The 13,485-nt window shown below is 38.4% G+C and overlaps 2 protein-coding genes across 3 annotated transcripts in view; one reads left to right on the top strand and one right to left on the bottom strand.

Moving 5' to 3' along the window:
* The window catches only part of plk4 (polo-like kinase 4 (Drosophila)), a 67,285-nt gene extending 58,331 nt beyond the window's left edge, over positions 1–8,954 (top strand). Inside the window, exons 15-16 of the mRNA XM_043674183.2 lie at positions 4,162–4,268; positions 7,824–8,954. Of these exons, the coding sequence (XP_043530118.2) occupies positions 4,162–4,268; positions 7,824–7,932 (216 nt within the window). The 3' untranslated portion in view covers positions 7,933–8,954. The remainder of the gene's footprint in view (positions 1–4,161; positions 4,269–7,823) is intronic.
* Positions 8,955–9,421: 467 nt separating this feature from the next.
* Positions 9,422–13,485, bottom strand: part of mfsd8 (major facilitator superfamily domain containing 8) — a 55,097-nt gene continuing 51,033 nt past the window's right edge. For both annotated transcript variants that reach the window (XM_087980087.1, XM_087980088.1), the window contains 2 exons: positions 10,915–11,159; positions 9,422–10,074 (listed from right to left, as the gene is read on the bottom strand). In XM_087980087.1, the coding sequence (XP_087836213.1) occupies positions 9,871–10,074; positions 10,915–11,159 (449 nt within the window). In that variant the 3' untranslated portion in view covers positions 9,422–9,870. The remainder of the gene's footprint in view (positions 10,075–10,914; positions 11,160–13,485) is intronic.

Below are 13,485 nucleotides of genomic sequence, written 5' to 3'. Positions count from 1 at the left end.
CAACCTCATTTTCTGTGAACCCCGCCCTGCCCGATTCTACCTCCTTCCTAAAGAATCACAAACCTGCCGGCCCGGTCGATCCATTGCCTCGGCCTGCACCTGTCCCACTGAACTCACCTCTTCCTACCTCGACACCGTCCTGTCCCCCTTAGTCCAGGAACTCCCCACCTACGTTCATGACACCACCCAAGCCTTTCACTACCTCCAAGATTTTCGTTTCCCTGGCGCCTAATGCCTCATCTTCACCATGGGTATGTAGTCCCTGTACACATCGATCTGTCATGACGAAGGGCTCTTAGCCTTCTGTTTCTTCCTCTCACGCTGTCCCAACCAGTACCCTTCCACTGACACCCTCATCCGCCTGGCTGAACTGGTCCTTAACCTCAGCAACTTCTTCCAATCCTCCCACTTCCAAACCAAAGGCGTAGCCATGGGCACATACGTGGGACCCAGCTATATCTGCCTGTTTGTCTATCTTCCGCAGTTACACCGGCTCCACCCCCCCACCTGTTCCTCCACTACATCGATGACTGACTGTATCGGCACCGCCTTGTGCTCCCATAAGGTTGAACAGTTCATCAACTTTACCACCACCTTCCACCCTGACCTCAATTCACCTGGACCATCTCGGACACCTCCCTCACCATCTCTGGCGACTGACTAACCACAGACATCTACTACAAGCCCACCCATTTCCACAGCTACCTAGATGACATCTCCTGCCACCCTACCTCCTGTAAAAATGCCATCTCTTATTCCCAATTCCTCCGACGCATCTATTCTCAGGTTGACCAATTCCACCGCAAAGTCTCAGATGGCTGCCTCCTTCCATGATCGCAACTTCCCTTCCCACCTGGTTGACAATGCCCTCCAGCGCAACTCCTTCACTTTACACACCACCACCCTTGAGCCCCACCCTTCCCAAGGCAACAAAAACAGCCCCCCCCCCCCCCCCCCCCCCCACCCCCATCCCCATCCTCACCTTGCACCCCACCAACTTCTGCATACATTACATCATCTTCTGCCACCTCCAAACAGACTCCACCACCAAAGATTATATTTCCCTCCCTACCCTGAATCAGCGTTCTGGAGAGACCATTCCCTCTGCAACTCCCTCGTCAGGTCCACGCAACCCACCAGCACGCACCCACTCCCAACATCTTTCCCTACCCCTCACCAAGTGGGAAGTGCAAAACCAGTGCCCACGTCACTCCCCTCAGCTCCGTCAAAGGCCCCAAGGGATCCTTCCACATCAGTCAGAAATTCACCTGTACCTCTACCAATGTCATCTACTGCTTCCATTACACAGTGTAGTCTCCTCTACATCAGGGAGACAGGACGCCTTCTTGCGGATCATTTCAGAGAACATCTCTGGGATACCTGCACCCACCAACCCCAATGCCCTGTGGCTGAACACTTCAACTCCCCCTCCCACTCCGTCAAGGACATGCAGGTCCTGGGCCTCCTCCATTGCCAAACCATTACCACCAATGCCAAGAGGAAGAATGCTTCATTCTACCTTTGGATCCTGCATCCACACGGAATAAATGTGGATTTCAACAGCTTCCTCATTTGCGGTCCCCCCACCCCACCATTATCCCAACTCAGCAGTGCCTTCTGGACCTGTCCATCCCTCTTTTTTTCCACCCCACCCCCACCCCAGACCTATAACCTTCTTCCTCCCCTTCATTCTCCTATCTATGTCTCAGCTACCCATCCCACCCACTCCCCAATTATCTCTCAGCTCTGGCCCACAACCTCATTCCTGATGAAGGGCTTATGCCTGAAATGTCATTTTTCCTGCTCCTCTGATGCTGCCTGACCTGTGCTTTCCCAGCAACATACACTCGACTCTGATCTCCAGTATCTGCAGTCCTCACTTTTTCCATGTTTGTGCAAAGGCACGAAACATGCCTACCAGAAGAAGGGGAAAAATGAAGGAATTTTGAAATGGATATTCAGTGTTACTTATCCAACTCCTGACTAATCACAAAGATAGGAAATCCAAGATGTGTTCTCTCAACTGACTACTTGTATTCTTAGCAGTTGACAATTTCTTAAGGATAGTTTTCTAATTAGAATGTCAAAACTGGTAAAACTTTCATCCCAGCATTGTAAAGTATTCACATTATATTGGAAGCAAATACAACATAGTAAAATTTTCAAGTTATATTTGTTCATCAGTTTTCCATTAGTAAACTCTTGAATTTTGAAAATGTCATGTTAATTTTTTTTTGCAGAAAATTGATTAAAATTAATTAGACTATAAACATTAAATTTAGAACACTTCTACAGTCTTCCCTTTAGCTCTGAAATTTATACATAGATGTTTGAGTTGGCAATTAGCAGAAGGATGCAATAGCATTGTTAAGTAAAAGTGTCTAGATTTAAAGGTGTGCTGTGTATCAGTGCTATTAAAATGAGGACATTTTGGCTCATTTGAAATGTCAAAAACTTACAGAATTTGCAATCAGGTCAGTATTTATGACTAGCAACACTGGGTCTGTAGCCATGATTTTCCAAAGCACAAGGTGGTAGGAGAAGGCAAAACTTGAAAGCCTTGTGCTCTCCCACAGTAGCAAGGATGTCCAGCTAAACTTCCGTTTTACAGATAACCTGTCCTGATACTTGCTTTGAAATCTGAAATTTAAGATTGGTGGTATTTTTAACTTTTGTAAGAATGAATGTTAATACACGAGCTGTCAATAGTGTTGTGGTTAAATTATTGTTACTTTTTAATTCAGCTACTTGTTAAGAAATCTCTCAATCAATCAAATATTGAAATAATCGTTTAAACTTTATTGCATGTAGCAACCAAAATAAACTTGCTTCCTGGAGGGATCTTGTCTCTCAAGTCAACTTGCTATTACCTGATTAATGATGGAATTTAGCTACAATTCCAACCAACAATGTCTGTCTCTGCAAGTATCCAGAGTTTAACCCTCGTGCAGTATTGTTCTGGTGTTGAATTCTTGTACAGTTCTTTTTGTTCTTCAGGTCTATGATGTAATATTATTAATTATTTAAGGTCCTTTCATCCAAAATATTGCAAATCTGCAGCTTGCCTTATTAGAAGTAGGTTCTTTGTTCCTTATTACATTTGGCTTTAACTATTTGAAGACATAGCTTTTCTGCAGTTAACTCCTTAAATTGCTCTGCATGGGAATCATCTGTCATTGTGGCATGAGGCATCTAGTTATCAAGCAGGTGCCAAAACACTTTTTTTTCATGTAGTCTTCACACCACCTTTTCCCAGACACTGCCAATTGCTTTCAATTCCTGTACAAGTTTGTCCTTGTCCTGGAATAGGTTATTCCAGACACAATTATTGCTGCTGCTTTCCAGGTGAAACAGTTTATCTTTGTTTCTTTCAAACCATGACCAGTTATTAAAGTTCTGAAGTTTATTATATCACAATCGTTAATATAGAATCATTTTTTCTGTGCATTAGTTTTCTACAGATGCCTGTGTAAAGGTAACTTTTAAGTAGGCATGTTTCATAAGAAATTAAGTAGGACACAAAGTCCTTTTTTGGAAAGGAATTGGACAGGTAACTGAGGATAAAGAGCTGACCTACAGACAAAATGCTGGAATCAGGAATGACACCTGTCTGCTGTTCGGTCAGCATAGGCATAGTGTAATGAATGGCCTCTTTCTGTACTGCCAGCTTCTCATTATTTTATGATTTCGATCTACTAGCGTGTGGCCAGTTAGATCATATGTGTTTTATCTCCAAGAACTGTCTTAGTTCTCTAATGAGTGCCTTTGTTTAACATTGGGTGTCAACAAAAAGCCAGGGATGTTTTTATTGCACTTTTTTTTTGTAGTTTACTGTACAGTGAGTTCTTTACAGTGGAAAGAGGCTGACAGGCCAAACCACAATAAGCTGTGAACCGGAATGATAGGTGTCTCTGGAGAGTAACTATACTAGTAGATGAGTTTATTTTGAAAAGCAATTGTTGAAAGTATTAGTTGCTCATATGCAGTCCCCTGTGAAGAGTGAAATGAGCACTTCTAGCACCAAGTATCAGAAAGTTAAAGATTTTGATTTTTGGCCTTGAATCAAAATAGAAGTTGAGAGCACAGTTTCATTTATTGAATTGTATTTTTAAATAATGGGATAAAATGCTAACCCTACAAATGTTTGTTATTACTTGTTAGTTAATCAGTGGTGAAGTCTGGGTTCAATTTAACGATGGTTCCCAGCTCCTGGTGCAAGCTGGAGTCGCATCTGTTATTTACACATCTCCTCAGGGCCAAGCAATCAGGTAATTATTTTTAATGTCGTAATGTTATGTATGACAAACACGCTCAATTATATGGATTAGTTAGAACTGTATTCCATGATTTTAAAAAAAACAGGTGTGGAACAAGTTTTGGCACAGTGGTTAGCACTGCTGCCTCACAGCACCAGAGATCTGGGTTCAATTCCCTCCTCAGGTGACCGACCGACGTTTGCACATTCTCCCCGTGTCTGCGTGGGTTTCCTCCGGGTGCTCCGGTTTCCTCCCACAATCCAAAAATGTGCAGGCTAGGTGAACTGGCCATGCTAAATTGCCTGTAGTGTTAGGTGAAGGAGTAAATGTAGGGGAATAGGTCTGGGTGAGTTGCGCTTCAGCAGGTCGGCGTAGACTTGTTGGGCTGAAGGGCCAGTTTCCACACTGTGTAAGTAATCTAATCTAATAAAAAAAACTCTGATATTTATCAGATGAGATACCCCAAATGGGTATGGGGAGGCAATGGCCTAGGGACCCTAGAAATGTTCTGAGGATCCAGGTTTAAATCCCACCATGGCAGTTGGAATTTGAAATCAATTTTTAAAATATTTGAAATTTTAAGTCAAATGATGACCATGAAACCATTTTTTGTCAGAAAAACCCAATTGATTCACTCGTGCCCTTTTCAGGAAGGAAACTGCTATCCTAACCTGGTCTGGCCTACATTTGACTCCAATCTCGGCAACATGGTTGTCTTTTAACTGTCCCCTCAAATAGCTGAGCAAGGCACTTGTAACAATCAGTAGAAAGTCTCAAAAGTAATGAAACCGTATGGACAGCATCAACGAAAAACTGGAAATTACAATGGTAAATAGCTGTGTCGACACTGCAGAATCCTCCTTAGTACCATCTGGGAGCGAGTCCCAAAATTGAGGGAGCTATCTCAGATTAGTTGAACAGGAGCCTGATATATTCCATGCATGTCACTGTACCTTGCAATGTCCCAGACACTGGATGAAGTGTTACCAGGCACAAAGGAAGATTGTTTGGAGAAGGTCTGCCAATTTCAGTTGCAGGACACCTCTGAAGGATTTGCCTGAAAAGTAGCAAAATAAAGTTCACGCCAAACAAATGCCAAGCAATGACCATCTCCAACAAGAGAATGTAGCCATTGTCCCTTCTCATTCAATGGCATTACCACCACTGACTCTCCCCCTATAAATATTCTGGGTGTTAGCATTGACCAGAAGCTGAACTGGATACAAATACTGTGGCTCCAAGAACAGATCAGAGGTAAGGAATCCTGTAGTCCCCTCCTAACTCACCAAACCCAGTCAAAAGTTTGCACAAGTCAGAAGTGTGAAGTAGTACTTACTTGGAAAAAGCTCCAACAACCCTTGAAGCTTGACACTATTCAAGACAAAACAGCCCACTTGGTTGGCATCACACCTACTCACTCTGCTCCCAGTACTCAGCAGTATTGTGTAACAGCAACAAGATATACTGGATATATTAACCAAGATTCCTTTAGACAACACTTCCATCCAGAAGAACCAAGGCAGCAGATACGTGGTAAGAGCACCACCACCTGCAAGTTTGCCTTTCAAAGCTCCCTCCCTAATAGCATTGTGGGTCTACCTCTAACACATGGACAGCTCAGCAATAAATGTAGGCCCAGCCAGTGGCACAGCCATCTCAGGAAGGATATTTTCAAAGGTTAGCTTATGTAATGGCGTGATAACATTTTATCTTTTCCTGACTACAAGCATCTATTTACAACATTTCAGCATCCCAGCAATGAACTGATTATCATGCTACAGCTCCTTTTTTATATATGGGCTAGCAGTTTCGAAGAAAACAAATCACCTGAGGGTCTAAAGATTCATCAAACTAATTCTTTTATGGAACATACATTTTAGAATATTTTCTTCTGTCATTGGGTCTCTTCAAAGGTAACAGTTGCTATCTTAAGTGCTTCAACAGATGGATTTGTGCAAAATCTCTGTAGCAGAGTTCTCCATACTCAGTCTGAGTGGTCATGAAACTGCTAAAAACTCTGCTCTGTGATTGGATAAATTTTTAAATCTTTAAAAAGGCTGAAGTTTAATAGACTTAGTGAAAATGAACTTCAAACTGCAAACAGCTGTTATGCAAGTTGTATATGTAGAACTCTATCATGGAACTAGCATTTTTTTTACAAAACTTGAATTTTGTTGTGCTAAATAGTAAAATGTTTGACATTTCTATAAACCTCAATGTAGATGATATTACATTTTTTTTTGTCTGGCTGCTGCACTCTTTTTAGAAGGATGTGAACACATTCGAGAGAGTGAAAGAGGTTTATTAGAGTGGTAACTTCAGTTATGAACATAAACTTGAAAGTTGGGACTGTTTTTCCTTGGAGAGAAGCTAAGCTGAAAGATTTTATAAAAGACATGAGGGGCAATGTTTTTTATACACAGTGGTTCATGTGTGGAATGAACTTCCAGAGGAAATGATGGATGTGAGTACAGTTACAATGATTAAAAGACATTTTGGATTGGTAGATGAATGTTTGGAGGAATATAGGTCAAGTGCAGGCAGGTGGAACTAGTTTAATTTGGGCTTCTGGTCAGTATGGACCAAACTGTCTGTTTCCATTCTGTAAGATGGAAGATTTCAAAATGAGGAGGGGGCTGGTTAGAGTACATGGTGAGAAACCATACCCCTTTTCAAAAGGATGAAAAATGAATTTGCACAAATGAAGGTAATTTGCAAAAGTAGCAAATGTGGTGAGAGAGACTCATGATGATTGAGGCATGGGATGCACTGCCTGAGATGGAGATATGCTCGACTGATACATTCAAGCGGGCATTGGATAATTATTTATATAGAAACATTATTTGGGATTACAGGCAAAGGTAAAAGAATGGCACCAAGTCAATGATGCTCATCCAGAGCTGGTACAGGTACTTAAGAACTGAACAACACTTGCACCATTATAAATCTGTTGAAAACTACCTGCTTAAGTAAAAGATTGGAATTATAAATGCATTTGTGAAAAGAAACTGTTTTTGATCTATACCTTTTTCATTTTATGGTTTTGTCATAATTCAAATTATGTAGTCATGCTGCATTTATAATCTGCCTCTAAATTCCTTTCTTGCTCCAGTATCTTGCTATTTGATGCAAACAACTGAGTATCGCATCTTTTTTTATTGGTACCACCTGTCTTTAATTTTTGTCGCACTTTCATCACTACACTTTTGTCCTCCCATGTCATATGCATTTTGGAATGTATACTAACTTTTTTTTTTTTAAAAGCTGTCAAGTATAATGATTTTAAATAGAACCAGAATTTGCTAATGAAACTATGACCTGGCAACATTTGTGGGAAGAAAACAGTTAACAGTTTGAGTCAGAACTGGACATTGGACTCAACATTTAACTGTTTTGTTTCTGCAGATGCTGCCAGACCTACTGAGTTTCTCCAGAAATTTCTGTACTTATTTCAGGTATCCAATATCTGCAGTTTTTTTTTGTTGTTTGTTTGTTTCATTTTGATTTTAAGTAGAACTGACCACATCATCCTCCCCTTCATGAAAAACATACATTATGTTTTGATAGGTATGGGCAAAATGAGAAGATTCCAGACCATGTGAAAGGGAAACTACAGTGCCTCTCTTCAATCCTAGGATTACTGGCAAATCAAACAAACCAACGTACAATTCAGTAAGCAAGCTCATCTGCTATAATGTGAAGTCAGAAGTTTAACAACATTTTCTACTCGTATACTGTCATACAGTATGTTTTCAGAGAAAAACTGAGCTTTTTCTAAAAAGTATGAAATTTGATTAACAACTAACCAAGTTCAAGCTGAAGTTTATAAAACAAAGTGTAAATATGCTATAAATAGTCTGTATATTTTGTAATGCTTGTTAATGTACATTGAAGACTTTTATTTTTCTATTGCTCATTTAAGTGTATTTTGAATGAACATCAATGTCATGTTAAAACAGTTTTTTAAAATGTTGAAGTGGTAGATTGTTGAATTGTATTTGTCTGCTTTATGTATAAAAGGGATTTATACAAATTATATAAACTTGTTCATGAACTTTGGTTTTGAAAGACAATTTTATATAGGCATTATATATACTTTTGTCACTGTTTTGATTTCAACCACTTTAGCATTAATCTATTTGAGGCATGTTCTAGCTTCACACTTTTTTTCATCTATTGTAAGTAGAACACTTCTTTCTATTCCTCCTCCAAAATGAAATTCAGAATTGTACTCTATATCCTGTTACACAACATCAGCATCATGGAACCTTTTTAATCCTGGATTTTTAACACATTTTGAAATCTTGAAATATCGAAACAAAGCAATTTGCAAAATACCAGAAAATATAACATTACTTGCTAATGTGGAAAATGTTAAGAAAATTTGGCTGCAGTACTTATGCATTTTGACTGGTTTTAAAATCAATAAGTATTTACTAATTTGGTTTTAATCTCTGGGGTCCAACCTTGAGTACACGCCTGAAAAGTAATGATTTGCTGAAGTGAATGAAACTAGCATCCATTGCTGAAATAGCATGAATTGTTTCTATATTGTGATATTGATAGTTATCTTACAAAAACAAGTCTAGACTTTGCCATCATTCCCTGTCATTACTGTAAATTATGTATATTGTGCATATATTTGTACTATATTGTTTTGTATATAGTTGACTATTTTAATACAACAATTGTTTTGTACTTTTTGTTCTAGTTTACTGCTATATAAAAATTAGTTTGACTGAATTCCCCTTAAACTCACATTTCAAGATCTTTTGCCCTTTTTTGCAATTTTAAAATTTACTGTAGGCGTGTATCCTTTTTTTTTTAAATACAAAGAGGCTGAACTGAAGGTTGCTTAAGATAACAAGAGTTGGCATTCATGATGTTTTCTAACTTGTAACTATCTCAACAATCCAATCACCCATCCATTCCACTGGATAGTTTTCACTTCCCTATTCTGTTATGAGCTGAAAATGTGTTGTTGGAAAAGCGCAGCAGGTCAGGCAGCATCCAAGGAACAGGAGAATCGACGTTTCGGGCATGAGCCCTTCTTCAGCCCTATTCTGTTATGAACCATGAAATAGAAAACAGATGTTGAAGACTGTGTCAAAAAAGAATAGCTGGGTCAGAAAAGATGAGAGCTTTTACAGAAGTGAATTTTATTGTTGGAGGATAAGTTTTAAAAACCACTATTTTAAGTGACCCAATTAAGATCAGTTATTTTCAAATTTACACCAACCGTACAGATTGGATTCTTAAAGTTTTCTTTAAGAATCTTATATTAATCTATTTCATACAATATCAAATGGTTCATAATACTTTATTCATAATTTCAGACTTAGCACTAAAATTCTTTATTTAAAGTTATCACAAAATCTCACTATCAGTGCATCAATTTTACTGTAAAAGTTGTTAATCCATTAGATAAGTTGTATATTAAATAAAATCAAGTAAATTACAACAAGATACAAAGCAGAAAATAACACTTGCAGTTTTTCCCCTACCACTTATTTGAAGCAGCCCATATAAAATGTAAAGTGCAATCAGTTAGGTTTCATCAGTGTGCTTTTTTTCCAAGGCTGGATACAAAATGGTTATTCTCTTTGGCCCATCTTTACTGCAGTCTCTGATACTGGATTGAGAATCGTGAGAGTCTCTTGTATATCAGACCCATAAGTATTATAGCTGCCATCACAATCCCACAAATGGGGCCAAATGTCCATCGAGGACCATAATGAGTGTAAACTTGACTAACGAACACAGGTCCAAGTGTGCGTGCTCCACTTCCAGAGGCTGTTAGCCAGCCCATATAAACACCCTATAAGATTAAAAGTGAGAACAAAATTTCGATGTCATACACTCTTGATCAAGTAAATACTTAATTAAATTGAAGCAGATGCTGTGGTTAAGTTGAAAAATAAATAGTGAGTATTGTTAAAATAATTTAGCTTTTAAATTTGTCAAATTAAGCATATGTAGGAGACTTTTATTTTTGCCCAGAAGTTTTATTCCAACTCCTTCTAGTAGGCTACCTTCCACTACATAGCTAACAAATGAAATACCTTTCAGCCTGGTTTCTGTCATAGTTGATCTGACTGTGAGTAAGCCTTCAATTCAATTTTGCTTACTACACAATTTGTCTATTGGTGAGCAAACCAATGCCAGGTATATGTTTAGTTCTTGAGACTGGTTAGCATGAGCTTGGCTTTGCTCTGATTCTCATCTAGATTTTGTTTTAATTGGTCAGTCAGGTGGAACGTCTGTCATTTTATTAAACCAGTTGTTAAAGACTCCAAATGCAAACTACTACAATGCTTCTTGGTTAAAGGAAGGCAGAATATTGGTGCTGAATGTTTGTTTGAATACTTTCATTCAAAATTAAATGATGAATTGTGAAATTGAGGACACTAATTTTCAAATGACAAAAGACTGAAGTAGCAGTTAATGTACTTTCTCTGACTATAATCTTGGATTACACATTTAAAATAAGATGCAAGAATATAAGCTGGAAAGCAAAAGATCACCACTACACATAGAAACATGTGATAATACAACCAAGCACACGCTAGAAGAGCATGTTATTGAGAAATCTCGAGTCATTGAGAGTCATCTTTATTCATTGCCTGTTGACATTGTAACCTAATTAAACATCTGTTACCTGAGGCTTTGGTCCAAGAATCTTTGAATACAATGTATAAGTCATAACATTACAGACTGGGTACCCCACGCCAATCAGTACAGCGGAAAGAATGTACTGAACCAGATGGATGCTGGGAATATGCTGACACCACACTTGCTGCACAGGACAACCTACTCTCTCAGCACGAAGGTATAGTGAAGGTTGTGTTAAGAAAGACTCATACTTTAGTTCAGTAGAATTGTAATTGGAAGTGTTCTTAATATCTGTAAATGATAGAAAAACAATTGGGTTATTTATTTTTAATATACAATTGATTGCCATCAGCTACATCAAGAAGGCAAAGAAAAATGAAATACCATACTAAAGTAGCTTACATCTGATGCACTTTTCAGTAATTTTTGTGCATGTAAATGACTAAATTTACCTTTTTTTTTTGAGAAACTGCATTTGTATCCTCAACATCCTATTGGGATAGTCGTACTTGGCAAACATTGAAGAAAATAACAAAGATATACCAGTGAGAAAGAAGGGTTCTAAGAAAGGGATATGCGAACTCAGGTATTCCAATAGAGGAAGGTAAGGATTACTTCAAGTTTTGAAAGAAGAAAAATACAAAAAGGCAAAGATTAGTAAGCTGGACAATTGGGTCAAGTTTAAAGCAAACAGGGAGGGGTGGGAAAATTTGAGGGTAATGACAGCAAGAACTCTTTACAAATACATTGAAGAGTAAGGTCAGTGTGAATGTAGGCTTCTGTAGAAAGAGGCAAGGGAAATAAGTAGTTTCTGAAGAGTTCAGGAGTTGAATAAATACTTTCTATTTTTCCCAGTAGAGGGCACTATTTAGTGCTTTTGCAATCAATAGCTTTTAATGAAGGGGGAGAGAAAATAAAAACCAATGGTGTTAAAAGTTGATAGGGCTCTGGACCTGATGGGGTGCATCCTAGACAAGTTAAAGGAAGTAGCTAGAGATAGTGGATGCACTGGTTATAGTCTTCCAAGAAAAACCTTTAGATTCTGGAAAACTGTCAATGTAACACTTTTTTATTCAAAAATCAGAGAGGAAAAAGCAGGTAACTATAGGCCAGTTAGACTAACATTTAAGCTGTTATAATCGATGTAATAGTACAGTGTTTTGAAATAAATGAAAAACTAGCAAAGCTAGCATATATTCATGAAGATAAAAATCATTTTAAAATTCTTTGAAGAGGTAACAAGCAGAATAGATAAAGGGAAACCAGTATATGTGACATGTTTGGGTTTATTGAAGTTGTTTGGTAAGGTATTATATGTTAGGCTATTTGACAATGGAGCCTACAGCGTTGGGAGTAGTATACTGAAATGGATAGAGAATTGGGATAAAGGGGTCATTTTCAGGATTGCAAGCTGTAATTGGAGTGTCACAGGGTACAGTGGTAGGACCACAGTTATTTATCATATATCGAGACCTTTTTTTATCACTGTTTGGTTTGGAGCTAGAAGCTGAAGGTGACCTTTGAGCTGTAAACAACAGCTTTTTTAAAAAAAATCTGCTTTCTTTGAAGCTAAGCCTGTAGGTTAATTCTTGTTCAAAGAAAACTGTAGGTGTTTCAGATGTGATTCATTATGCTCAAAACAGTTGACTAATGTCTGGATATTAACTGGTGCCATGCAGGGATATTGGTGGCAATCAATCAGTCTGACAAAGAAAATGATGGAAAAATCAGAGTCAAAGTTTGAAGTGTTTTCTGTCAGAAGGATTATGGCTGTTAAAGCTCAGGACATAGATTTAATTTCTCCCTGGTTATCTGCTCATTATCAATTTATTGAGTCTCTGTTTTAAAAATCAATTGAATATTCTGCACCCACTGGAGATATCTACATTCAGCAGTATCTTCAGCAATAAATCAAGATACAATCCTGTGTGCATGTGATATTATGAATCGTAAAGACTGGACAAGTGAAGTGGCTACTTACTTTTGTTTGTCTATGTGAGAGTGGGGGCTAGAATCAAAGACGACTGGGTTTAAATCATAAACATTAATTAGATTTGCTTTTTTCAAATTTGCTTGACTAAGGGTGACCCAATCTACACAGGGATATATACATAGGTTAGGCAAGTGATCGATGGAATATAATTAGGGCAAATTTGAAGTTAGGCATTGGGCAGGAAGAATTGAGGGAGCAAATATTTAAATGAAGAAAGCTGCAGTACAGATGGATTTAGAGCCCTTGTGCATTAGATTGTTCAATGGGTCATAGGGAAAGTTGGCCTTTATTTCAAAGAAAATGAAGTATAAAAATAGGAAAGTCTTGCTAAAAACAACACCAGGTACTAGTTAGACATCAGCTAGAACATTTTGCACAGTTTGGTTCTTGAATAAACAAGGAGCCAATGTAGGTATTGGAGGTAACTAGGGAAGGTTCACCAGGTTGATCCTGGGTATGGAGGAAATATCCTATGAAGAGAGGCTGAGTAGATTGGGCCTATATTCATTAGTATAGAAGAATGAGGCAACCAACTGAAGTATACAAGATTCTGTCAAGGCTTTTCAGGGTTGGTAGAAAGGGTTGTTTCACCTTGTAAGAGAATCCAGGACCACAGGGCATAAT

This window comes from Chiloscyllium plagiosum, unplaced genomic scaffold, assembly GCF_037043375.1.
Source record: "Chiloscyllium plagiosum isolate Xiang-an unplaced genomic scaffold, Cpla_swu_hap1 HiC_scaffold_36, whole genome shotgun sequence".
NCBI lineage: Eukaryota > Metazoa > Chordata > Chondrichthyes > Orectolobiformes > Hemiscylliidae > Chiloscyllium > Chiloscyllium plagiosum.
The sequence above is the reverse complement of the archived record's forward strand: the minus strand, read 5'-3'. Positions and strand labels throughout refer to the sequence as shown.